We start from the raw sequence: 27,953 nt of genomic DNA, 5'->3' as shown, positions 1-27,953 counted from the left end.
GGGGCCCCCTGTCAAAAGACCTTATCCCCATGTTGATGAGGACAAGGGCCTCTTCCCCATAACCCTGGCCCAGGAGGTTGTTCGGGTCTGCATATGGATGGCTAGACTATCAGAATCTGGAACCCCCTTTAAAAATACTGGGGCTCCCAGATACCACTTCCCCCCTACTCATTCATGAAAAAGTTAATAGCAAATAAACACACACACTTTTTGACAAGTCCCACAATGTAAATCCACCATAAATTTTGTCATCCAACAATGCAGATCCACATCAATCATGATGCCCGATGGCCACGACCCGTCACAAGTAAAAAAAAAACGTACGAACCTGGCGCTTCACTCCCGCCAAATGTCCTCGCCTGGTTCGCAATTTAAACAAAGTGACAGGGTCTACGGGTGACATCATTGACCATATTTAGTCATTGATATGATCATTGGGATCTTTAAATTATATCAGCTCCTAGGCTTTGCACTCAATCAGTCATTATAGGCTGATCTAGATCTGCTGCTGCTTTTTAAAGCTGACAACTGCTATTTTAGTATAAAAACAGTTCTGAATTGCTCCAAAGCGGTTCTGGGTTATTTTAAAAGTGAATGCAAATAATTGCTCTTTTGTTATGAAAATCTGAAAGTCACATTCTAGCCTAGTGTTTACAGAAGCAATGGATCCAACAAACTTACATTTTCTTTAGCTTTTCAAATGTATTTATTTTTAAGATTAACAAATGATATCAAATGTCTCTTATTTTTATGGGAGCTTCTACAAGCTGACATGAAATGGGACTCTCACCTGTTTTACAAGTACATGAGCCATCCACAGGAGAACACATAGCATTGTTCTTACAGTTACAAACAGACGAGCAGTTACTGCCATATGTACCGGCTGGACAAGGTATAGAACAGTATTTGCCCTAGAATACAAAGACTTTATGAGTTGACAAACAGAGAAAGATCTCAAAAGGCCGTTGAAGCTGACAAAAAATGTATAAAGTAGTTAAAGGGTAAAACAATGAAAAAAACACTCTACTGAAATCTCAAAGACTGAATAATGATAAAGTGAAAGCAAAAAAGTAAAGGAGGTCACTGTCCCAGGAAAAGATTTATTTTCCAACTAGCTGGAAACCAAAATGGTAGGCATAGCTTTCTTATACTAAAACATGTTTATATTTATTCTTTATGAATCCTAAGATGTTGTTTAAAAAAAAAATACACCAGACAAAAATATTAAGGCAAATAAGCAAGTACATACAGTATAATGAATGGCAAAACACAATATTAAGTAACCCATCTGCAGCAGAAATGTGCCAAACTGGAAATTTGAAATTTACAATTTTATCCTTTTTTCAAGGGTTTTAATGTATACATGTATAAAAAAAGAAACAGAATTGCTATTTTAGGTTTCATTTGTTTCAAAAGTAAGCATGAAATGTATCAACTCGTACCAATCAATCAGATATCTGATTTTACTACAGTAAACTAAAATGTGATTTGTTGCCCAATATTTAGCATTTTTATTGGTTAATAATGTTTTGGTTAATATTTTTATTTTTGTAAATTCCTACACGTTAAGCCTCCGTTCACATTATGTCGCTCCGACTTAGGGGGCGACCTGTGAAGTCGCGTGCACCGCGACTTCGGCGCGACTTCATAAAATGAATGTCTATGCAAGTCGCCTCCAGGTCGCCCTGAAGTAGTACAGGACCCTTTTTCTAAGTCGGAGCGACTTGTGCCGCTCCTATTAGAACGGCTCCTGTACTACACAATGGGAGCTGACGGACCGCGACTTGTCAGGCTGACAAGTCGCCTGACAAGTCGGATCAATGTGAATGCGGTGTTAAACTATTTTATATCTGCTTTACTATATGTATACAGTCTTTGTTATTTAAACAGCTAACACATTACAAATGAATCTCAGAGTACTGTGGGTTAGCTAAAAAAAACAACAGAGTAATAATTGTCAGACAGATTGCCTTTTGCTGAAACAATGAACTGGTCCGTCTAATAAGCAACAAGCCTCTGTGATTGGGGCATTCTGTTTTATGTGTAAATTTCACCTTGAGCTACTGATCTCTGTTAACAGCAGACTTTGTGCATCAAGGGGTTAAATAGCAATGAATTGCCACTTAAAAAAAGAGGTGGAATCTCCACCTATTGGCTCAAATAAAAATAAAAAAATATATTTTTTGGCAGTATTTAATAGTTACCTGATTATAAGGGAAATACAGCAGCTATCATAGCTGATTTCTCCTGAAAATGCTATTTTTTTTTTTTTTTGGTTGTCATGCGGACGCAGTCATTGGTCCTGGAGCAAGTATGCACATTTTGAGTTTTCTGCCTTTACTTGCAGCCTACTTGTAATAAGAAACCACATTTCTACTTCTCTGCATTATATTATAAAATTTGGAGCTTACTGATTGGTATCTAAAACCTGCCATGCCATAGACAGTGAAATGTGTACCAAGCACTTACTATCCACTCCAGTATAAATGAAGCCTGGCTCAATGGAGCAGGTTGTTGATCTACATGCCCGATCAAGCATCTGTCTGGAAGTCAGAAAATACTGGGACTTTACGCATGTTTTGAGAGGCCCAGTGTGCCATGAATAAGTACCAGCTGCTTGTCAGCTTCCAGGCATATAGCGGGGGTCATAGACAGGCAGATCAGTCACAGAGAATGTCAAGCAGTGAGAAATCTGCTCGTTGTTCCCATTTCCACTGAGAAGAGGAAAGGTCTTTCATTAGCTGCAAATATCTTCCAATAGGCCTGAAGATCTCTGTGTTGGAAAACAAGAACTCCCAATTCTCAGAATCACTTTTCAACCCTTGCCCAGCCAAATGATGGAATGTGATGTTTGAATCCGTAGCCTGAATATACAACCTTCTATGGCACACTTAGAATTATGTTATAATACTCTTCCCTAGCTCTTGACTTAATTCAGTGATACAAAGAAAACGCAATCGTTAGGAAAACATCATCACCAAAATGATGTTTTATTCCCTCTAGTGTACACTTGGTGAAATACAAATTGCAATCAATGTCAAAGCACAATCAGTAGCACTCATCAGGAAAATTTGCAAATTAGGTTCATAAAAAAGCGACGCAAGAGAATGAATTGCAGATAACAGTTAGGATTCCCCAGAGGATGGATGTTTAGGATTTTTGATTTTAGCATTTTATACAAGGGTAATATACAGGTATGCAATCAGTTATCTTGGAGATATGGTAAGTTTTGCATTCTAAGGGGTTTTATGTCATTGGGGAGGTATGGCCAAAACATGTTAAAGACTTTGAACGTTATGCTGACAGCCTAACCATAGGTTCAAACACTCTGATCTCGGGATCCAGCCACCTAATGATTTCCATTTTCCAGGTCCTGCCATTTTCTTCTAAACATTTCATGAATCATAAGCTGTACTTTAGGTATAACAGACACAAAATATTGCAGCTCTGTATTCATTAATGTAGATTTATAGGCAAAACTTTTTTTTTGAATAAAGTAAGGGAGTAAGGGAGGGTTATAACCCCTGCTAGATTTTTATTTATTTTTTTCGCCACCTGTATCCCATTGGGGAGATTTACCTTTACTTCTTGTCCCATAGCCAATACAGGAAGTGAAAGCAAATCCCTGCAAAAAAATAAGGGAATCCCATGTGGGGCCCCCCCAGGTCACCAGAACTATTGTTCTTATTGGAAAATGTCCCCTCTATTACTTTTTGGGGAAAACCCAATATTTGGGATTTTCTTTTACTTTCATCGATAATGGTAAATAGGACAAATACAGAGGATGAATCTCCGTAATGGGGGCACAGACAGCTAAAAAAAAAAAAACCTAATAGGCGTTCTAATCCATCTCTACTTTGCCTAAAACTTAAAAAAAAACATTTTGACTTTAGTTATACTTCAATTTATCCATAAATCTAATTTCTTAAATGTAACCAGTGGTATTATCTGTATTTCATTTGGTATCAGCCGCCCTGCAGTCACTGAACAGCAGAGCCCAGACCAGGTGAGAGAGAAGCAGCACAAGGAGCCAATCAGTTGTGCTGCATAGCAAGGACAGGAGTAAGTACAAGATTTCAAGAGGGCAGCCACCAGCATGAGGGACGCCTCTCATTCAATGTAATTATTATTTCTTTTGCTGATGTAAAGAAAAAAAATCAATTAAACTTAGGCATTAATGCTGGGTCAGCACAGACAGTAATCAGAGACTCCCAGAAGAGGAGAGTGTTATAACCTCTTGCTGACCACCCACTGCAGATATACTGCGGCAAGGTGGCCCGGCTGCGCGAATTGCCGTACCCATACGCCGATCCTTGGAAGCGATTATGGGAGCACATGCACGGCGATTCGCGAGAGGGAAAGTTGATCTGCGGTTGCTGCCGGGCACCCGCGATCACTCCCTGGGGAGATAGAATGGCGGTCTGCATTTATAAACATGGCAGACCATTGTTCTGTTAGCAATCAACACAGGACTCCTGTGTTCCTCCTGTTTAGGAACACAGGTCCCTTTGTTGATTCCATAAGCCCATCCCCCTCACAGTTAGAAAACACCCCCTAGGCATACATTTAACCCTTTGATCGCCCCTGGTGTAAAACCCTTCCCTGCCAGTGTCATTAGTACAGTAACAGTACATATTTTTAGCACTGATTACTGTAGTAATGTCCCCGGTCCCCCCAAAACTGTCAAAAATGGCGTGTCCAATCTGTCTGCTGCAATTTTGCAGTAACGTTAAAAATCACTGGTCGCCGCCATTACTAGAAAAAAAAAAAATGAAATAAAAATGACATAAATCTTTCCCCTAGCTTTGTGTTTTTACCAAAAATATGTGGCAGAATACAAATTGGCTTAAAATGATGAAAATTTTGAAGAAAATGAAGAAAGAAATTGATTTTTAAATTTTTTTTTTATTGGAAATGTTATATAGCAGAAAGTAACAAATATCGTTTTTTTTCTCAAAATTGTTGCATTTTTTTTGTTTATAGCGCAAAAAATAAAAATTGCACAGGTGATCAAATACCACCAAAAGAAAGCTCTATTTGTGGGAAAAAAAGGACATCAATTTTATTTGGGTACAACGTCGCACGACCGCCCAATTGTCAGTTAAATTAATGCAGTGCCGAATCGCAAAAAATTGGCCTGGTCATTAAGGGGGAAAAACCTTCTGGTCCTTAAGTGGATATCGGAAGAGGCTGTGCTGGGGAATGGACTCTTCTGTAGTAGTCAAGTAAGCATTTAAAATATTTCATTTCAGCTTATGATCATTATTATGATGACAGGTTCTCTTTAAAGTTTACACATTTTTAATGCTATTAGTATTTTTATAAAATACTTATTTTAAGAAATAACCCAGGATTCACTTATGAAGCAATGAAAGCTTTCCACGGAGAGCAAAGCCGAGGCTTTTTCTTTTCAGACTCTCCTGCTCCAACTGCAAGTTTTGTATTGGGCTGTAGAATGGGGAGGAGTCAGTTCTCTAAGTCCAACAGTGTGTGTGTAATTTATATTTTACCTCCTCAGCTCAATACACAACAGCCTTTGTTCAGCAAAGCAGTTAGTATTAACTTTGTAAAAAAGCGAAATGTTGCTTAGACAGGCCATAGATGATGCAATTTTCTATCCTGCAACTACTGGACTCATTCTGCTCTCAGATGGCATGTGATACACAAGTGAAGATCGGACATTGCAGTATTCCCAATTATGGTTGTACTGGCTTGCTGACGCCCATTTTGGCCATCTTTTAAGCTTGGTGATTTTTTGGAGACTTTTTATCTCTTTCTTGTTTATTACATCCAGTCCTCTGGTAGGGTTCATCCTTTCTCCCCTCCTGGGAGCCCGGTTATTGTTGTTTTTGGGGGGTTTAATCCCCCTCCAAGAGAAAGGGGGGGCCCTGTCCCCTCTTTTCCTTGTCTATTACAGTGGGTGTCAAGGCGATGTCACCTGTCACCATATCCCACAGCCTGTTGTATGGCTTTTATAAATGGATATTATCATACATTGCAAATCTGTTTGACATATAAATATTGACTGAATCCTGAAGAAGCTGTTCCAGTGAAACGCGTCAATCCATTGGCAGATTATATCTATTTTGATCAGATCTTTGGGCTTGTTATGCAGATGTATCATCAAATCCACATTGTATCTATTTTAATGAACTGGTTATATAAGCGCCGGTTCACACTGGCGGGACGCTACTTTCAGGGGCGACCTCCGAGATCGCGGTGCGAGCAGTGCGCCGCGACCTCGGAGCGGCCGCCACAGACTTCATAACATTGAAGTCTATGGCGGTCGCCTCCTGGTCGCCCCAAAGAAGCTCCGGACCCTTTTTCTAGGTCGGAGCGACTTGTGTCGCTCCTATTAGAACGGGTCCGTAGCTTCCCTATGGGAGGCGACCTGCGGCGACCTGTGAGGCGACCAGGTCGCCTCACAGGTCGCCCTAGTGTGAACCGGGGCTAAATAAAATGTTTATAAATTTTATATTGTATAGGGATATATATTTTTAATACATACTAGGCACATTTAAATCCCCACTATCCAGGTCTGGTGATCATTCCCCTTTCTTATGATCTCCCCGTTCCTTGCATTTCCCACCACCACACCTGGATTATATTTTTCTTCCCAGTTATTTATTTGGGGATGGTGCCCGTGTTTTTTTCAGCCTACTCCTCTCCACACAATTTCCGAAAGAAAATTGCTCAAAGTCTGTGTTGATGTGGGAATTCCTCCCGCAGCACAATTGTTTTTTTTTCCTGTAGGGATTCTTCCCTGATGGCAAAACACAATGATTACTGCTGGTGGTTATAGCTATTACAACAGCCTGCCCATAAATGGATTGAATCTCAGCTAGAGTTCCACTAACTAGAGATAATAAATATTCATATGCAAAACCATGTTGTAGTTCTGAACATAAGAAAAAAGGCCTTCACTTTAAGGCTCGGTTCACATTTATGCGATGCGGGAAGGCTGCGAATTCGCAGCCTGTTCCCGCATCGCACACGCACCCCCGGCAGTTCACACTGCCATATGCGATACGCTGGGGGTGTCAATGTAATCTTAACAACACCCCCAGTTTGATAGCATATCGCAGTGCGATCGTGCAGCTCGCACAGGATCGGATCGCACAAGTGTGAACCGCTGTGCGATCCGATCCTGATGCGGCTAGAAAAAAGGGTCCTGTGCGTGTTTGGTGCGGCTGCGGTGCGAATTTAGCCATACAAACTGTATGGCTAAACTCGCACCGCACAGCCGATCGCATGTAATGTCGGAGCAGTGCGCTCCGATATTACATGCGAACCCCGCACACGCACAAGTGTGAACCGGGGCTAAATGTTTTTACATGATCCTGAGAAAATAATACATTTCAAAAAATGGCATTCCACTTCTGAGGCGCCATTTAAAAAGTAAAATGATACAGCAATGTCATACCTCATTGTCATTAACTAACATTAACCATCAGATTTCACCATTCTTCTAAAACATATACAGTGAGGAAACAGAGGAGCTTAAATTCTAATTTACCGTAAATCCCGGGGCACAGATGCATTTCCCAGTCACACTGTCGCAGTCTGCACCATTTTGGCAGCTGCAGATCTGCTGACAGGATTCGCCATAGAAGCCGGGAGAACAAGTCTCATTACAGTAGAGTCCAGACCAGCCAGGCTTACAGGAACATTCTCCAGACATTGGATGACAGCTGGGAAGACAGAGGATGAAAGAGAAAAGAGAACAAATGATTTCACCACTGAATATGACACCAAACACACAGTTATGCCAATTCTATTCTGTCTTTGTGTAGAGTACAGTATATGAACGTTTTCTCTTATCACTGCAAAGAGGCAACAAGAGATGCTGGAACACGGAAAGGTGGGTGACAACACCCATAAATCCACAGGAGTACCCACATTTTGACAGAAGGAGCTCACTACTGGAGGAGCATCCATCTAGGGCCTATTCACATCCATTTTGATGCAGCAAAACTGTTGCATTTTGCTGAAAGGTAAATGCATGTCAAGTAAAAATCGAATTATTTTCTATGCGGCAGATTTTCATCTATAGCAATCCCGAAAAAAGATCGGCGATAGAAAAAATCCACTCAGGCAGCTTGGAGGATAGGTCAGTATATAAAAGCCACAAAAGAGCTAAAAACATAAATATGCAGCCCCAATAAATAATACTTCATTAAAGTGCAACCATTCATGTGCAAAGATTCACAAACGTAAAGTGCTAAAAGTGACAAATATAAAGTGTACCATAAAAGTAGTCCACAAGACTAAAGAGCCAATATTATGGTTCAATTCTATGCACTGCAGTTTAGTGTGAAGTACAAAGGGAAAATCTATGAGTTTATTCACACCTACGCAGACATGTTTGTTACCACATGTCCTGCATATACATGGTCTAGAGCAGGGGTCTTCAAACTACGGCCCTCCAGCTGTTCAGGAACTACAATTCCCATCATGCCTAGTCATGTCTGTGAATGTCAGAGTTTTACAATGCCTCATGGGATGTGTAGTTCTGCAACATCTGGAGGGCCGTAGTTTATGGATCCCTGGTGTAGAGTAAATCCACTTCTTGATGAACTAACACTTAAATATAGGAAGTAAGAGTGTGGCCATAAGGTCCCCATGGAGTCCTCCCCAACCCTCAGGCCAGCCACTGATGTCTTGACTTCTGTAATACAAAATGCGAGCCCTGAGTAACCCTTTAAGCATGACCTTATTTGAGAAAAGTTAATTTAAACATTGACTGAGCCAGATGGAAAATATTATACAAACTGTAACTGCATCCTAAGATATACCAGTCAATTGCCACATCCTTAAATACCCATAGCTTATATTTCAATGGAGTTTTCAATGAAAAACAATACACATATGATTTTAAAGTCACTAAAACTTCTGATTCACTAATACCACTTAAACAAAGCTATGAAAAAAAAAAATCAGTGTATGTATATCTCACAGTGTATATAAAATAATCATATTCTTATGCAAAATTAAACTCAATGTGCCAAAAATAGTGCAACATTTTTGCAAACACACACGATAAATAAAGTGCAAATTATAAGCATATAAAATTAATGAAGTTTCCAAATAAAGATGCTTCCAACATAAATATCGCTACAAGAGCTTCTTAATGCAATGATGCCACACATGTATCAACAAGTGCACCGATTCCACCAAAACTATGCACTCACCAGAACAAACCAAAAGATTTGCATGATACAGTTAAGCCATCACATAGGACCTCTTTCCTGATCCTCGTAATAGATTTCTAAGTAACGGTCAGGTACGCCCAAGCAACTCGTCCTATACAGAATAGCTCACCACATGGATCCCCACAATTGTGTGATAGTGTAGTATATTTTTATTATATTTAAAGGTATTTCACATGGATAAAAGCAAAGAGAAAATGGTCGAACATAGCAAGATGGCCTCCGCTCCAGGAACCAGATGCCGCGGTGTGACGTCAGAGTGTCAGGCTCCTCCTTACGTGTTTCGTACGCATGCACGTCTTCAGGGAATTGCATCTTGGTTTGGACACTTCATCACATGAACTTTATATGTTTATAATTTGCACTTTTGGATTTTGCATAGGAATGTGATTATTTTATATACACTGTGAGATATACATACATGGAAAAGTTTTTAAAGCTTTGTTTTAGCGCTGCACTACTTTGTATTTATGCCCAAGTGAGTTACTGTCACCTCATGGTCACCTCAGCTGGGAATTTCCTAGTGCTTACTGTATCTATTGTTTTAGATTACTAATACCACTATTGATGAAAATACAATTGAAAAAATGTATTGAATATATGATTGTTTGGTAGAATCTTGAGTCCTCATGAATCAATGTGTTTCTCTCATTTAGCTTCATCAGGACTCATGAGAATTCAGCGGCAATCACTAAATGTGCAAAAAACAACGAAAAAAGAAAATATATAATATATAAAAAGAATACAAAATCAATGCTAGACATAATAATAATAACATTTATAAATTGTATCCCATATACAGGTAAAGCACCTTGTTCATGCATGCATGTCTGTGTAAAGAAGCTAGCAGATAACATACCTATGTGGTATGCTATATACTAGCTTATTTACTCAAAGTTTCTTTTACTGATATTGTCACATTATTAGGACAAAACTCTCCACAGCCTGTTGTCAATCTGGTCCTGCATGAACAGGATGCTTTACCTGTATATGGGATACAATATATAAATGATTATTATTATTATCTCTAGTATTGAATTTGTATTCTTTCTATATGTTATATGTGCTTTTTTGTTGTTTTTTTGCACATTTAGTGATTGCTACTGAATTCTCATGCGTCCCGAGGAAGCTAAATGACAGAAACGCGTTGACTCTGTGGACTTATGAATCCACCATACAATCATAAATTCGATGAATTTATTTGTGTATTTTTGTAAATAGGATATTAGTGAGTTAGCAGTTGTATTCACTTAAAATCATGCATGTATTGTTTTTAATTGAAATATAAGCTTGAGATATAAGCTGTTTTAACATTGATGCAAATAAACAAACAATGTTTTTTATGCATTATTTGCCAGTAAAGTCCATCAAATTTTTATTTTTTTTCTATGGGAGTAACTGCATCCTATCAGATTCAGTCACTGTTGAGGTATTCAGGTAGTCACAGGTGTTGCCCTGGCATTGGAGATACCTCTATCCATACAGTTTAGCATGAATGAGGAAATTGATTGAGAAATCAAGCCATGTATGGACAGCCTTATTGCCTAATCAGTGCTTCAATGGATTTAGTGCAATACAAAATTATTCCAGCTTACACCTAACTAGCCTTAAAACTGCCCCTTCCCCCTCCTAATACTTATGCTAACTAACCTGTGTAAGAAAGATGTATATACTTAACAATTTTCAAGCCACTCTGATCATGTGATTTGGCTCTACTGTGTCAACCAGTGCAGCTTCAGGGGAGAAGATGAAGCACAGACAACGGATAGGCCATTGAAGCCTATGAATGCCATCACCGCATTAGGCTTTACTAGCTGTTGTTGGAGAGCGCTCTCCTCTCCCCTGCAGCTGAGACTGGCTGACACAAGGGAGATCACGTAACCCGCCCAGAGGGGCATAAAAATAGATAAGTACTGCATATACATCTTTTTTACACAGGTTATTTAGCATAGGTGTTAGGAGGGGGCAGGGGACAGTTTAAGGTTTAGTTACGTATTAGCTGGAATTCTACTTTAAATTGATATTAAAGGCAAGTTTTTTGTTTTAAAAAATAACAAACATGTTATACTTACCTGCAGTGGTTTTGCATAAGCAGCTCTAATCCTCCTCTTCTCGGGTCCGCCGCCAGCACTCCTGGCCCTTCCCTCCTGCCGCATGCCCCCAGAGCAAACAGCTTGCTGTGGGGCCACCAAAGCAGAGCCGCTGTTCTAAGTGTCCATTCTCATTCTCATTGGCTCATTGGCTGTGATTGACAGCATGGCTCCCACTGCTGTCTAAACCAATGAGGAGGGTGAATCCAGAGAACCGAAACTGTCATGCACATCGCTGCAGGTAAGTATTGAGAGGGGCTGGGGGCCTGCTGCACACAGAAGGTTTTTTTACCTTAATGCATTCTACGTATTCATGCCTTTACAACCACTTTAAACTATTTCCTGAGTGGATTGTTAAAGTTCTGCTAAATAGTTTTGTTGCAGGATTTTATCTTGAAACAACACATATATGAATATATTTATTTACATAAAAGAGATATATATTGTCAAAAGAATTAGGACAATAATTTTCCCGCTCTAGAGCGGTATATGTGAAGGTAAGTGGTGTATGTGATCCTTGATATCACAACCTATGGTCTTGCTGCCTCAGGACCATGCTGCCCTCAGGACCGTGGGTATCCAAACAAACTGCAAAACAACAACAACAACAAGAGAAGGGCACACCAACCTCGTGCATTACCACTAAAATAATTTATTAAAAATTAAAGGACAACATACATATCTGGCTCTGAGGAAGAGGGTTTTCCTTTGAAATGCATCAACCAAGCTCACACGGATGCCACCAGGTCTCCTGGCATCATCGGTGCATCCCAGCAGTCTTGGAGGCGACTTGTTCCACTTTTATTTACCATGCATGTATACGTCATGCATTTGTGAGTATAATGTATGTTGTACTTTCATTTTTAATAAATTCTTTTTCTGGTAATACACTAGGTCGGTGCACACTTCTCTTGCTGTTTAAAAGCATTTTAACGCCTGCCTTTACACAGACATGAAATTTAATGGTATCCCAGTCTTGGTCCGTAGGGTTCAATATTGAGTTGGCCCACCCTCACAAATGTGCTTCTGGAAGAATGGTCAAACATTCCCATAGACACACAACTAAATATTGTAGATAGCCTTCCTAGAAGAGTTGAAGCTGTTATAGCTGCAAAGGGTGGGCCAACCTAATGCTGAACTCTACGGACTAAGACTGGGATGCCATTAAAGTTCATCTGCATGTAAAGGCAGGCGTCCCAATACTTCTGACAATATAATGTATATTTAATTGTCTACTAAGCACAGAATTAAAGGACTTTATCACTGTTTTGACCTTTGTGTTATAGACTCCATCCATATATCCCGTACCTGGATGGAAGCCCATCTGTCTCTACCTGAAACAGCAGTCCCATTGAGTGTGCATTTAGAGCCAGCTGTTCCTACATAACAAACTGACAGGGTCAGCTGTGTGGAAGGAGCGTGTTAACAAGAGCAGCACAATGGGACCCTTATACCACTTTCCCTGATAGCATTCTCCCTTCAACTACAAGGAGACTTCTAAGAACCAAATCAACTGTCCTGTCAATGTAAAGACTATTTTATAAGAATTACTGTCAGTCAGGCTCCTCTGGGCATCCTTAGAATTACCTGCCAAATGGAAGGTACAGTTGGGAAATGAAAGCAGCAAGAATTATTACTATATGCTGATATACCCATACTAGTTTGTATATAGTCTAAAGAATATCTTCACACGGGCGTTCCGTATGTCCGTATATCACCCCACCGTTTGCGGGTGATATACGGACATAATGCTTGTCAATGGGATTGCGGATGTCATGACATCCGATTTGTGTCCTTTCAGTTCTGTTCTGTTTTTTGGAAAGGAACAGAACCCTATTTTTCCTCAGTTAAAAAAACGGAACTGATGCAAAATCGGATGTCAGCGGTGTCATCCGCTGACATCCGCAATCCCCATAGACTAACATTATGTCCGTATATCATCCGCAAATGGATGGGATGATATGCGGACATACGGACCGGATGACGTGTCCGTGAAAAAAAAAAAAAAAATGTGCCGCAGCGGAGCTAAAAAACTGAGCGGCCGTGTAAAAGAGCCCTTATATGAAGAATAGGTAACCTGCCATTGCTGAATATGCTTCATGCTGAGCTTACATCTTTAATACTTCCCGATTTACTGAACCACTACACATATGCAGAATTATCTAACTTTATATTTGTAGGTATATATGTACTCTGCTTCCAGGAGAATGGGGTTGACTTACTAAAAGTAAAAAGAGACAATTCACTTTGCAGGAGAATTTTCCCCAGAGCTTAGTAAATGGGGTCAAGTTTTGCTGACTTTCATCATCCAATCATGTTCAAGCAAAAATGCTGTTTTTTATTTTCCTTTAATGTGATTATTTTTTGGAACTTCACCCTCATTCACTAGGCTGTGTGTAAATTTCCTTGAAAAGTGAACAGCCTATTTGCCTTTAGTAAATCAACTCCAATGACCCAAAACGTATTGAAGCCATAAGATCAGTCACATTTCCCCAAGCCTAACTCTCTTCTGTAATGCAGAAATAAACACTACATGTTGTAAACCATATCCATTGCAATAACTAAATCCATGCTGTTAAAAAATGACAATACATAAAAAAATGACATTACAGTACATTTCAGTATTTCATTCCAGCTTCCACAATCCATATACAAACAAATCACAGACACACTGGGAGATCTGTCTACAATGGCATATAAATAACGAAATAATATTGTGCAATTTTGCTAATAATGCTAAACTAAGTCAGAAAAACCTATATTGTTCTTTACAGCTATATCCCAGTTAGAAAGGGGTGGTCATTAGAGTATGCAAATTGGCTGGCAACATAATATCACACAATGTTTTTCTTACCAGGATATCCTCTTGCTGACCAAATAACGCCGCCTTCCGGGTAGGGGCGCACACGTTGCATGTAAAGGGTGGTGCTTGACCACAAAAACGACTATCCAGAATTACAGGTAACACACCTGTTTAGTAACAGGTTTAAAGACTTTGGGGTTCATTTTTAAAAAATGTGCATAGCCATTTATCCAGTAAAAAGTGCATGTACATTCTGTACAAAGGGGGGGAAATGTAAATGGTCTATACTGTATTCAGTGCTGTTTGAATGTAAATCATTGATTTTTAATGGAAAATACTACATTTGGCCACCAGATACCTATGATACTTAACACATCTAGTGGTCAAACGCAGTCATTACCACTTTAAATCAATGATTTACATTCGAACAGCACAAGATATAGCCTATTTACAATATTATTTTTTCATTTGCACATAATGAATGTATGTACACTTTTACAGGGTGAATGACTATGCACATTTTTATTATAAATTAACCCCTTAAAACAGGGGTGGGGAACCTATGGTTCGGGGGCCGTATGCGGCCCCCGAAGTCATCTGGTGCGGCCCCCCATGCAGCTGAGTCTGTGTCTCTCAGCTGATCTGTCAGAATGAAGCTGATGCTTCCTGTATAGTTCCTGCTCCGTTATGACAGTCTGAGTGAGTCACAGGTGGAGTGATATCAAATGCACTCCGCCCGTGACCAATACAGGAAACATCACCTCTTTCTCCAGCGTGGCGCTGCTACACTTCTCCTAGCCAGCATTTCCTGCCAGTAGCACACACAGCAGTACCAGCCAGAGCCAGCAGTACCAGAAGTACACACAGCAGTACCCACAGCAAAGCCAGCAGTACCCACAGCAGAGCCAGCAGTACCAGCCAGAGTCAGCAGTACCTACAACAGTACCAGCCAGCAGTACCTACATCACAGTACCAGCCAGCAGTACCCACAGCAAAGTACCAGCCTGAGCCAGCAGTACTAGCCAGCAGTACCAGCCAGCAGTACCTACAGCTAAGTACCAGCCTGAGTCAGCAGTACCCACAGCAGTACCAGCCAGCAGTACCCACAGCAGTATCAGCCTGAGCCAGCAGTACCATCCAGCAGTACTCACAGCAGTACCAGCCAGCTATACCCACCAGCAGTACCTGCCAGCAGTTCTTTTCAAAAAACTTACCACCACATAAAAGTCGTCTGCGCTCCAGACTGAGCGATGCAAACCTGGAAAACGTTGCGAGTAGCAACATCATCAATACCAGCTAACATCACACACCTCACCAAAGAGAAGCAGTTGCAGCCATCACATGAGGGGTGAGTTAATTAAATGTTTGACCAAATATAACAGGCTAATTTTTAAGGTGATAATTTTGTACGTCCCCCGAATGGTTTTATAAATCCCCAAATGGCCCTTGGCAGAAAAAAGGTTCCCCACCCCTGCCTTAAAATATAGCTAAAGGCATTCTAATTACCCAAATCACCAATGTCACTGGGAATGACAGTGAGGGTAAATCTGAACTTTTGAGTTGCTACCCGGACAGGAATAGAGAAGAAATCTTCCAATGGGGACAGCTGTTCCCATGACAATTGTCTAAGAGGGGATTTCCTTCACGTTGGAAAGATATCCACTCACTGTTGAATATAACTATTTAAAGAGACATTTCTATACCATACATGGGGAACCTTTTAATAACATGCAATAAGGAAATCCCTAATAGCACATGTAGACATGTAAATATTGAGGTCTTACCATGCAAGCCCCCACATGTTTAACCACAGAAGAGGCAAATGTGTTGTTACTAATAGTGTTGGGACAGATGATAACTTTATATAGTACATTGTTATCCACATATAAGCTGCCAGAAAGAATTGTAGTTTCTTAATTCAAAATAAAAAATCATGCAATATCAAATGATGCAATTAGGATAAAATCAATCCAAGTAAAAATATTTATTAAAGTTATGATCAAGTCATATTCACTTGGTATTTTTTAATATAAGCTTTCGTTTTTTGTTAAATATTGCTATAGAGGTTGTACACAACTAAATACCCCCAGTGAGGTGAACAGCCTCAGGTGATACACAGAGATTAAACAAATCCTCTTACATAAGTTGTACCTGTTTATCTGCAGCACTCTCTTCTCCACATCTGTTGAAAGTGCTGAAATTTAAAAGCTTGTCTGAGAGTTCAGAAAAAGGGGGCAGAGAGCTGAAGTTACACTCTACAGAGCTCAGTGAGGAGAGCTCTGACAGCTGATTGGAGGGAAGGGACCCCCCCCCCCATCACACAACTAACAGGAACAGAGCTGAAGCTGTCAATCCACTGGAGGTCCTTCCCTTGTCACCATTTTTCTCTTGGTGTCAGGAAAACTTGTCAGAAGTGATTCATGCATACAAACGAGGCAGCAGACAAAAGTGACACTTAGTGCTCCTAATTGACATACGCTATAAAAGTACACACTATAGAGCAGGGGTGTCAAACTAAATTTCATCGAGGGCCACATCATCATTATGGTAGCCCTCAAAGGGCCGGTTATATCTGTAGGATTAGATGTACATAGCACCCCACGCCCCTTACATGGGATGTCAAGAACCCCCCACCATCAGAAGTCAAGAGTCACCCACCCTTCCTTACATCACAATGCACCCCCTTACCTTGTGCTGCTGCCAGGAAGAAGATGCGGGTGAATCTGGGAAGAAAAGCAGGGTCTGGAGGAGAACCAGAGGAGGGCTGGAGTCAGCTTCCAGAGTCTGTTGAATGCTGAGACCAGGGGAGGCAAAGGCAAGGTGGCGTTGCAGCTGCACAGAGAAGTGCAGGAACTGCAGGAGTTCTGCTGCCGACAGTTGAGAAAGGGGGAGGGGCAAAGGTGAGCATTTCTGTAGCAGCACAGAGAAGTGCAGGATCTGGCAAAGGAGTTCTGTCCTCTCTGCTGCCGTCTACAGAGACAAGGTGGGGCAGAGAAAAGAGGGGTGCCACAGCTGCAGGAGAGGTGCGAGGGCCACAGGAAATAACCTGGGGGGCCTTGTGTTTGACACCTGTACTATAGAGGGATATGCTTTATTCATATTTCATGTCTGAGGTTTACAACTACTTTAAATCTTAAGTCTCTTAAGTCTCTTGTTAAATTTGCAATAAAAGATATATTGAAAAACGTAGATGCTTGGCTGTCATGCTTATCCATTGGCTTTACTGGACTGATTGACTAGCTATACTAGACTTAAATTGGCCAAATGACTGGATTTTGACCAATTCATATTGAATGGGCCAAAATTCAAGCTTGGAGTGACCCAGCTGAAAATTAAAGGAGTCGGGTGGGGAACTGTCAATGTCTGTTTAGCATAGGTGGGGGAATCAATTTTTATTTTCTTTTTCCTCGGTGCCTGCAGGATAAACAGGAGAAATCTAGCCATGTATGGCTAGCTCAAAGTAAGCAGGACAATTTATAGAAAAATGTAATGTTTGTTTTGAGTCCAAATTACTATTTTATTTTTGGTCTAACAAATAATATATACCGTGGTCAAAATTTACAAATTTTACAAATTTTACCTGTACAAATAGAAATCTTTCTAACTTATTGTGGTTGAACATCACTGTGATTTTTTATTTTTTTTAAACTTGTTTTCAAATATTTAGTTGCTAGTAGATGTTGTCTATATGACCATACAATGAATATGTGATAAAATGACAACAGCAAGCTTTTATTGAATTTTTATGACTATGCATTGCAGGCAAAATGAGATCAGGGCTTGGTTTGTGTTCAGGTTGCTTTGCCATGCGTAGTATGTGGGCATCCAATATTGTTTTCTCTCAATTTGTTATAGAGTCAGGGAAGCCTGAGGGTGTGTGTGTTGGGAATTAGCAGTCACAATCATTCATTGCTGAGATGAGCAAGCAAAGCATTAACTATCACCTTAGCACTGATTAATCACAGCACCCAAAGTCAATACATGAAATTACTTTCCTCTGGGCTCTGTGGGGATTTTTTTTTTTTACTACACGCCGGTGAAGTCCGGGAAAAGCTAACTACACAGCATGTGAAATGGGTAATCAGGAATCCAAGTCATTTTTAGAATAATAACGTTAAATCATGACTGTGATATCATCCAGAATTATAATCCTAGATTTTCTATATAGTTAAGGGCCATACACACTATAAGATTTTCTGAAGACTTTTTCCTTCAGATTTACCTTTTCTATGTAGTGCAAGGGCCTGCCGGATTGCATACAAATTGAAAGTGTTTAGGTTTGACCTCATATTATATGGTTTTGGTAAGTCTAAAGGAAAAAGTCTTCAGAAAATCTTATAGTGTGTATGGCCCATTAGGCAGTGGGTTGTCTCCTATCAAATGGTAAGCATTGTAACACAAACATACTGATGTGCTTTCCCCAGTTCCATAAGATGCATTATATAGAGTTTATGGAGCACCCCAGGGTTTGCGTCCATCACAGCACATGGGGGCTTGGTCAGCATCCAACATAAGGCAATAGAATAAGATTTATTGCTTTGTCCGGGCACACATACATTTCAGCTGTGAGGAATATGGAGATGTTGGTGGACGGCTATGCTTGCCAGATTTTTCTCATACTTGTAAACAGGATTCGAAAGCTTTGGCAGTATATATGTCCCCAGCTGCAATGTCTCCCAGTGGAAAATCCTAGACCTTGGATTTTAAGGTAATGGATCAATTATGCCTCGTTTCCACTGAGCGGATCGGTTCGGGTCGGTTCGGTACGGTACGCTAATTTGAGTGTTTCCATTATGAAAGTGGCCCATACAACCGAACCAAACCGCACCATTCCTGGTCCTGCTTCAGATGTAGGGCCATAGGAAATGGTACGGTACGGTTAGGGCGGAGCTACTGGCGTCACACGATAGATTCCACTGATTGGCGGACAGGAAAACTTCAGTGCTCACGTCAAATGAAAGAGCAAAACAAACACCTCATTTGGTGTAAACCCCGCATGGTCCCTGGTGGCCCGACTTGCAGTGGAAACGCTCACCTGAATAGACCGGACCATTCTAACCCTTCCAAACTGTACCGACCCGAACCGTTCCTCTCAGTGGAAATGAGGCATATATAATCCATAGCCCTATAAGAAGGGTATGCTTATACACAGTTGGTTTCAACCACTAATCTGAGTCCAGACCTAAACACTTTCAATTTGTATGCAATCAGGCAGGCCCCTGCACTACATAGTTGAAGGTTAAGGCCCGTACACACGATACGAATATCGGAAGTAAAATTTCGTCCGATGAACGATCTGCCTATTTTCGGATTGTTAGTATAGTGCTTTAGACAGCCGATTACAAATTTTCAGACGACAAAATCTGGATGTGCAGGCAATACATTTTTTAATCGTACGTCAACACAACGTCCGATTTTCATTTAATTAGTACAGTTTTCGTCCGAAAAAAATTGTAAGAGCAAGACTAGGCATGTTCAGAAACGAAAGAACACATACAAAACAATTCAACACATGACATCACTTCTGGAGTTGAATTCTGTCATACGGGAATTTTCGTATGAAAGTAACCTCTTCACTTTCCATATGAGACTAGCATGCAACAAAAATCAGACGCAAGATCGTTCGATAATCTGACCGTGTGTATGATGCTTTAATCTAATGGAAATCTACCAACAAAAGTTGTATAGTGTGTATCCAAAAGGGTTGCTGGATACACACTATACAACTTTTGTTGGTAGATTTCCATTAGATTTATCTTCAACTATGTAGTGCAAGGGCCTGCCTGATTGCATACAAATTGAAAGTGTGTAGGTCTGACCTCATATTTTATGGTTTTGGTAAGTCCAAAGGAAAAAATCGAAAGAAAATTGTATAGTGTGTATCCAGACAAGTCAGAAAACGCTAGTTTATCTATATGTTCTCTGAGAGCCCATTCAAACTAGCGCGACTTGTCAGGCGACTTGTCAGCCTGACAAGTCGCGCTCGGTCGCGGTCCATTGAGTAGTACAGGACCCGTTCTATTAGGAGCGACACAAGTCGCTCCGACTTAGAAAAAGGGTCCTGTACTACTTTGGGGCGACCTCGGAGCGACTTGCATAGACTTCCATTATGTGAAGTCCCTGCAAGTCGTGCCGAAGTCGCGGTGCACGCGACTTCACAGGTCGCCCCCCCAAAGTCATGTCGCGCTAGTCTGAATGGGCTCTGAAGGTAGCTGCAATGTTATGCATATAAACGTTCAGTGTTTGTTATTGTAAATCTTAACAATGAACTTCTCATATTGGCTCTTTTTTTGGTCTAATAAATATACCATTAAAAAATGTTGGTAAAAGGGGTATTAAACCCTAAACCAAAATTGTATTATATTGCAGCTTACTAATCATTAGATGTGGCGACTGCATTTGTTTTCTTTTTTTTTTTAGGTTTATTTTACCTCTGCTTTCACCTGGTGATCTGGGCAGTAAAGCTGGATACACACTATACAACTTTTGTTATTAGATTTCCTTTTGATTTCCTTCAACTATGTAGTCCAGGGGCCTGCCTGATTGCATACAAATTGAAAGTGTTTAGATTTGACCTCATATTTTATGGTTTTGGTAAATCTAAAGGAAAAAATCTAAAGACAATTGTATAGTGTGTATGGCCCATAACACACCTCTCCTATTATTGGATGATGAAGCATAGGGGCACCTTTAGACAGCAGCCTTGTCAGTCTGGGGGAAGGGGACCTGTAGACGGACTAGCACATTTAGATACACTAACAACTTCAAGCTGAACTCCAGCTAACACTTTATAAGCAGTTATAGTAACAGCTTTGGGATAAAGGTTTTACTTTCACTTACAGCAGAATCCTTGTCTTCAGGGGACCTAGGAGACTGGACCCTGGTGTCTTCTCTCTCATCAAAGGGTGACCGATCCCCTCACTACCCCCATGTACCTCAAGTGACCAATAGGATGACGTCAATGCATCGGTATGGGGGTAGCAGTGGGTGGTACTAATATAAATTTTCTCTAATTTCTGTCTACCCCATCTGACACAGTGGTGTGCAGGGAGTGTGGTCAGTGACAGAGGACAAAATCACTCTCTTGATACTACCTGCAACTAATGCCCAACCAGAGAACCAACTTCTTCATGCATGTCGGTTTCTGTGTGGGCAACGTCTGCCCATCTACATAGTCCAGGGAGAAAGGGTTGATATACAGTACAGAAAGTGAGCATTGTCACTCTAGGAAAGGGGGTGTGGTACTGGCAGAATCACCAGATGAAAAGTAAAGGGAAAAACATTAATTTCATTCTTTCTTGGGTTTACGCTCACTTTAATGATCTTTCTGTGATAAATATCATCTCCTCTCAATTCTTGTGGGACAAGAATTTTGGAGGGGGGTTCTGGGGGGATATAAAATGTACTCATTCAGAAGAAAATGCTCTAGAAACAAGGAGGGTTATTTTTCATGACAACACAGACAAAAGAATAGTTTGAGTTATTATTAATCATTGATAATGTTTCAGAGAACACATCACAACAACCATACATTTGATGCCATCCTCTAAATTACCTCCGCGTGGTCTTCACATGACACGGACACTTTTTATCACACTTCATCCCATAGAGACCTTCTGAGCACAGCCGCGTTTCACAGTATATCCCTGTATAGCCCGGCTCACAAAGACACGCACCGCTGATGTGGTAACATTTGCCGCCATTAACGCATTGGCAGGTCTCTGCACAGTTTGCTCCGTACATCCCAACTGGACATTCATCTTGACATCTAAAACATTTAGGATCAAAACTGTGTTAGTAAATCTTTTATCTTCACTTTAATTACCTCTTTAACATTACCAGACGTTGCAAAGACCATGGAACAGACAGTGATGGTGTTCTAAATACCACCGACACCCAGGGCTCATTCACACAGGTGCTCTGGCCATGGGAATGAGTTGTTTGTTCATGTGGCTGAAGACATCTGTCACTCTACGGAGACTCAGCGGCTGTACAAACGGAGCCTAATTTAATAGGTGTGGGTGAGTGGCCCTGAATGCACGCTATCTGTGTTCAGGGTTCAGGGTCGTACACCTGCACCCACACCTGCGGCTGTGTTCCTACAGCTGTTGTGCCCCTATAGTTTAATATAGGCTGCTCTAGTTGGCTCCAGCCACATTAACAAACTGCTGATTTACATTGTACAGGCCATACGGACCATGTGAATGAGCCCCAATACATCATTTACACACAGAGCTTTATTTATTAAAGCAATACAATTGGATCTTTTAGATTGAGCAGGAATGTTGATGTGTCTGTGCCCACTAATAATAGTTTTTGTGTATTTTTAGCACGGGGGGGCTGTCAGGTAGCCTATGCTGGACCCTGTGATTTCTGACAGCAGCCCTGACTATAGCAATGAAGTGATGATAAACCTTTACATAAGCCCAATGAAGTCTGCAGCCCTTTCTCCTCCACAGCCTTATAAAGTACACAGATTAGAAGTTATTTCTCAGGCTCTAGGCAGCAGGGGGCATAATCTGATGTCACACATTGCACAGCACGGAACAGAGAGCCTCTACACAGTCACATTGGGAAACATGCACATCTAATGCTATCAATCACCTCTAAGTGCTGGGGTGGATGTCACCATGATGTGATAGATGACAGATGCAGACAGCATGGGAAGGAGAGATCAGCCAGGATCAAGACTAGATTCTATGGATTAAGGCATGTACAGTTTATTCTATATTTCTTGAATGTGTAGTTATCCCTTTGACAATACACAAGGAATTTGTTCTTGTTAGGATTCAGAGTGGGACATTATCATTTTCTCACCTTTCCCCATTGTATCCAGGGCTGCAATGACATTGGCCTGTGGCAGAGTCACATGTCCCCCCATTGTGGCACTGGCACTCCTGTGTACAGTTTCTGCCATAACGACCCTCGGGGCAAGGCTGGCCACAAACTGTGCCCTAAATTAAAACAGAATGGTATCATGCAGCTTCTAAGAATAGTGAAAGCATTGAGGCAGCAGCTAATTAAAATGACCTCATAGATTTATAACAATTTTCGAGACGCATAAAATAGTACAAACTTAAAACTGACAATGACAAAGTCATTTATTACAATAATGTAATTTACAGATTAGCAGATGATATACTTAAAGCAGAACTTCATCCAAAATGGGAAGTTTCCCTTTTCCCCCTCCTCCACCACTTTTGGGCATGTTTATTTTTCTGGGGGGAGTGGGTACCTTATTTTGACAGGTACCTGCTCCCACTTTCGCTTGGATCGCCAAGGCCAGTGATGGCGAACCTTGGCACCCCAGATGTTTTGGAACTATATCTCCCATGATGCTTATGCACTCTACAGAAAAGTTGAGCATCATGGGAAATGTAGTTTCAAAACATCTGGGGTGCCAAGGTTTGCCATCACTGGCCTAGGCAATCTGAACGGAAGTCCACCCCCCCTTAGTTGCCCTTTCTGCAACTGGTCACAGGTCCCAGAAGGCTGTGGGACCATTCACAGATGACTTCCATTAGTAAACATGCTGAAGCCATGTACCCAGAGATCGGCAAAGAGCTGACCCAGATGAGGACAGCACTGGATCCCTGGACAGGTAAGGGTCTTTTAATTCAAAGTCAGCAGCTACAGTATTTTTTTTTTTTTTGGGTGGGGGGAGCTAAAGATCCTCTTTAAGTTTGTGTTATAAAGACATGTTCTAACACTGGAAGCTTGCTGACTACAAGGAATAGTAGATGCATCACCTCATTGGTGTGCTGCTCCTACTTGACTGTCTTATCGGCAGACTGGGGGCGGTGAAGTGACCAAGTCAGTAGAATTACTTTTTCCAACAGTCACCCATCAGAAATTTTGGTAACAACACCAATGGTCTTCGCTGAGGAATGGTCAACTATACATCATATCGATATTAACAGAAGTAAAACCAGTAAGAATGTTTTTTCCCCATTTCACAGTTATATATCAATAGCTAGAGTTAATTGCATGTTGGTTACAGAAGATTTACAATCTATAAAATAAAAGTATAATTGACTCTGTTTAATATTTTAGATTGTATGCCCAAACCTCCATTTGTACAGCACTGGAGTATATTAATAGTCATATTACAATTAGTTCAAAATGAATCCCTTTTAAAGCAAATAATGGAAAAATTCACCCTAGACATTCCTTTTAAAAGTAATTATCGCTTCCTTGGTTGTTATTATAATAGAATCCCATTCCTTCAGGCAGTGAAAAGATTAAGAAAGCACTCTGCTGCATTGTGTCACTTAATTAATTACTATTTTTACCAAAGGTCGTTGAGCATAACAGAAAAAGGGTTATTGACTGAATTAGTTAATTATCTTTATTGATCACACTTCAAATGCCAAGCTAGCCAAAAGAGTGTAATGAGTTCATGGGACGTACCATCCATCCCGCAGGACATGAGCATTCTCCGGTGACGTGGTGGCAAACTCCGCCATTCTGACACGGGCATCTCTCTTCACACTGAGGGCCATGCTTACCCGGCGGGCAAAGGTCCTCACAGCTGAAACAGCAGGATAAGCAACATGACTGGCTGTGCATATTGGGAACCGTATTAATCCCACTCTTTTAGAAGCCTACATTTTTATCACATTTTCCTTTTATAAGATCATGTTTTGATTTATTGGTCAGAGAAAAAACAGTTTTGTGGTCGGACGATTTCTATCTACATTGGCACTTTATTTATTTATTTTGAGGTTAAAACATTTTTTGATAGTCTTGAGCCCTCATTTACAGCATCACATTTAAAGCACTTGATTATTGTAAGCAGTCTGTGGCTAGCGAAAAAGTCTAACCAGGCCATACACATGGTCTAGTTGGACAAGTTTGGAAACAATCCAACTACTACAATATTTAGGTGTGCAGTAACCCATGGTGCTGGAATGTACACAGTAAAAAACATAGAAGATTATTATACATTTACCATCAATTTCCAGCCCTGCCAACCAAGTTCCCTTATAGGAGATATCTACCAGTCAGCCGAATACATGAATAAAAATCCCACCCACAAACAGAAAGTCAACAGATGGGCTACGAGCTGAATACAGAACAACGCTATTTATGGACACCAATGAATGGTATAAAAGCCAACAGGTTTAATACAAGCAATTACATATGTTTAACATAACAGAAAATTTTCTAGATTAAAATGGACGATATCAGTACATTGGATCCTATATTAGTTTCTCTGCAGACAGCTTTCTTATGCATATTAGGGTGCCTACCGGGAAAATGGCTGAATGCGCAGGCACCATGGATGCTATAGTTCATGTCTACTGTGGTGTACATCAATGGTAGGCTCAGCCATGTGTTAAAGTTTATTTCTATGGAGGGACAGCATTGAAGAAAGATATTGTCGCCGATAGCTTATCTATAGGAACAATAGCTATCAGAACAGGATGTTCTACCATGTCTGATTGATGTACTCCCCGTATGACCACCATCTCCCCACCTTATAGATACAAAATAGTTTGTTGTCATTTCATGCCCATGAGAATTTATATTCTACTGTGGTAGGATTTGCTGATATCATCAAAAGTAGTCATGCTTGTTGATGAACACATCATATAAGGATTCTCATTTAATTCATACTTACAATGCACCGGTGTATCCAGGAGGACATCGGCACTCTCCAGTTACATGATCACAAGTTGCTCCATTTTGACACTGACACTTTTGTTGGCAGTCATTCCCATACGTGCCCGGATCACAGAGAGCCTCGCAGCGCCAGCCCTTGAAGCCAGAAGCACAGTGACAGGCTCCTGTAATGGGATTGCACCGTGCGCCATTTTTACACTGACACCGACTACTGCAGTGTGGGCCCCAATGATCAACATCACAAGCTGCAAAATAATGATGAAAATAGGAGCTGTTTATAACATGTTTACAGGAGGATGATGAATGACCGTGAAAAGCACTCAGTACGTGATCTGATCAATAACTTATCCTGCAACAAAGCATGCAACTCCAAAAAATTAGAAGAATTGATTGCAGGATATCTGGAGCTACTGACTAAGCAGGAGACAGTATTGGTTGTTGAAGTATACCTGTCCTTAAAAGAGCAAGAGCAATCATTACTAACGATACTCAATAAAAAGTAATTTATGAAAGCTTGTCTGGAAAAAATAGGGTTACTCAAAGTAGCCAATCAGATGGAAGCTACTGCCTATCTGCACTTATATTTAATAGGACCACAAAACTGGTCTATTGATATATGTATTTATATTTTAAGAACAGGGGTAAGGTACAGTAATGCATAAGAACCAGTTATATTTTATGTTAATGAAGTCCGATTAATGATAGACTATTTTAATTGGCTGCTCTGCTATAGGTTATTTCACTTTGCAGATTTCCCTTTACCTGAAATAAACCCACCCATGATGTAGAATAGATTATAGAGGCTAGAAAATGTATGTTGCAAGGTAAACTTTGGCATCGTAACTAAGATTTGAATTGGAAAGGGAAGTCACCTTTAATACAAATGCAAAAAATAAAAACAAAACATTGAAATGTATTTTTTATACATGATGAACTAGTTAGAGGATAGAACAACAGTATAAATTCACATGTTTTATTTCTTTCAACAGGGTAGATGAGAGAATGGCACAAAGCATTACTTCAGTAGGGCATTGGCCCAAATATAATTTAGCGAAGCAGGTTTATACCAAGCCAACATAACACACACCACCCAATCAAGGAAAAAATGACTTTCCTATTCTGGAATGCCATAATTGTTCCATGTTACAGTGACAAAGTATGAGCTTGCTTAAAATACCATGTTCTTGGGGCTGTTCAAGTAGAACTAAAGGCATTTTGTTTCATATTGGATAGAGTAAAAGAGGGTTATAAGCCCTGTCAGTTTTTTTTTTTTTTTTGCCATCTGAGTCCCATTGGGAGATTTCTTTTCACTTCCTGTCCCATAGTCAAAACAGGAAGTGAGAGGAAATCCTTCCAAAGTAAGAGATTCCCTAGTTGTCACCAAAACTAGTGTCCCTATTGGAAAATTTCCCCTCTATTACTGTTTTACAGACAACCCAAAATTTGGGATTTTCTTGCACTTTCCCTTTTGGTGATACTGGTAAAATAGATAGGGTGAATCTCCCAAATGAGGGCATAGAAAGCAATAAAAACCTGACAGATGTTCTAATTCCTCTCCAATCTATCTAAAACCAAAATAATTATGCCTTTAGGTATTCATTAAATAAAGGTATTATTTTTTGCTAAACCTTTGCACACTTTTATTACACAGTTCAGTTCAGGACTCGAGGTTTTTTTTTTAAATTTCCATGAAACAGTTTGGGTGCTTAAAGAGAATATAGTGGGGTTGATTTACTAAAGGCAAATAGAATGTGCACTTTGCAAAGTGCAGTTGCACTCTACAATTTCATTTGCTCCAGAGCTTAGTAAATGAGCAGAAACTCTGCTGACTTCCATCACCCAATCATGTGCAAGCAAAAATGCTGTTTTTTAATTTTTTGTGCATGTGATTGGGTACTCTTTGCAAAGTGAAGCTTCACCTCACCAACTTTGCAAAGTTCACAGTCTGTTTTGCCTTTAGTATATCCACCCCAGTATGCCTATTAGTCCTCATGCACACTGGACGTTTTTACAGCTGCTGTTTTTGGCGTCAGACATTTTTTTTCTACAGCCAGTAAACTCCCCAGCATTTTATCCTATGTCTCCATGCACATGGTCACACAGGGTGTTATCAACGGTTTTTGGCAGGGGCATTTTCTGGCTGGAAAAAAACCCCAGAACTAGTGGGTTTTAGGAGGCGTTTTTTTTAGCTGTAAAAACGCTCTAAAGCTGGATACACACTATCCA

The 27,953-nt window shown here is 40.4% G+C and overlaps 1 protein-coding gene across 2 annotated transcripts in view; it reads right to left on the bottom strand.

Annotated features, from left to right (window-relative positions):
- Positions 1 to 27,953, bottom strand: part of MEGF10 (multiple EGF like domains 10) — a 202,254-nt gene that overhangs the window by 60,846 nt on the left and 113,455 nt on the right. For both annotated transcript variants that reach the window (XM_082253244.1, XM_082253243.1), the window contains exons 6-11: positions 25,726 to 25,972; positions 24,513 to 24,633; positions 22,920 to 23,056; positions 21,658 to 21,870; positions 7,517 to 7,691; positions 791 to 911 (exon numbers count right to left, since the gene is read on the bottom strand). In XM_082253244.1, coding sequence (XP_082109370.1) covers positions 791 to 911; positions 7,517 to 7,691; positions 21,658 to 21,870; positions 22,920 to 23,056; positions 24,513 to 24,633; positions 25,726 to 25,972 — 1,014 coding nt within the window. The remainder of the gene's footprint in view (positions 1 to 790; positions 912 to 7,516; positions 7,692 to 21,657; positions 21,871 to 22,919; positions 23,057 to 24,512; positions 24,634 to 25,725; positions 25,973 to 27,953) is intronic.

The sequence above is a fragment of the Pelophylax lessonae genome, assembly GCF_965119305.1.
Source record: "Pelophylax lessonae genome assembly, chromosome: 1".
Taxonomy (NCBI): domain Eukaryota; kingdom Metazoa; phylum Chordata; class Amphibia; order Anura; family Ranidae; genus Pelophylax; species Pelophylax lessonae.
The sequence above is the reverse complement of the archived record's forward strand: the minus strand, read 5'-3'. Positions and strand labels throughout refer to the sequence as shown.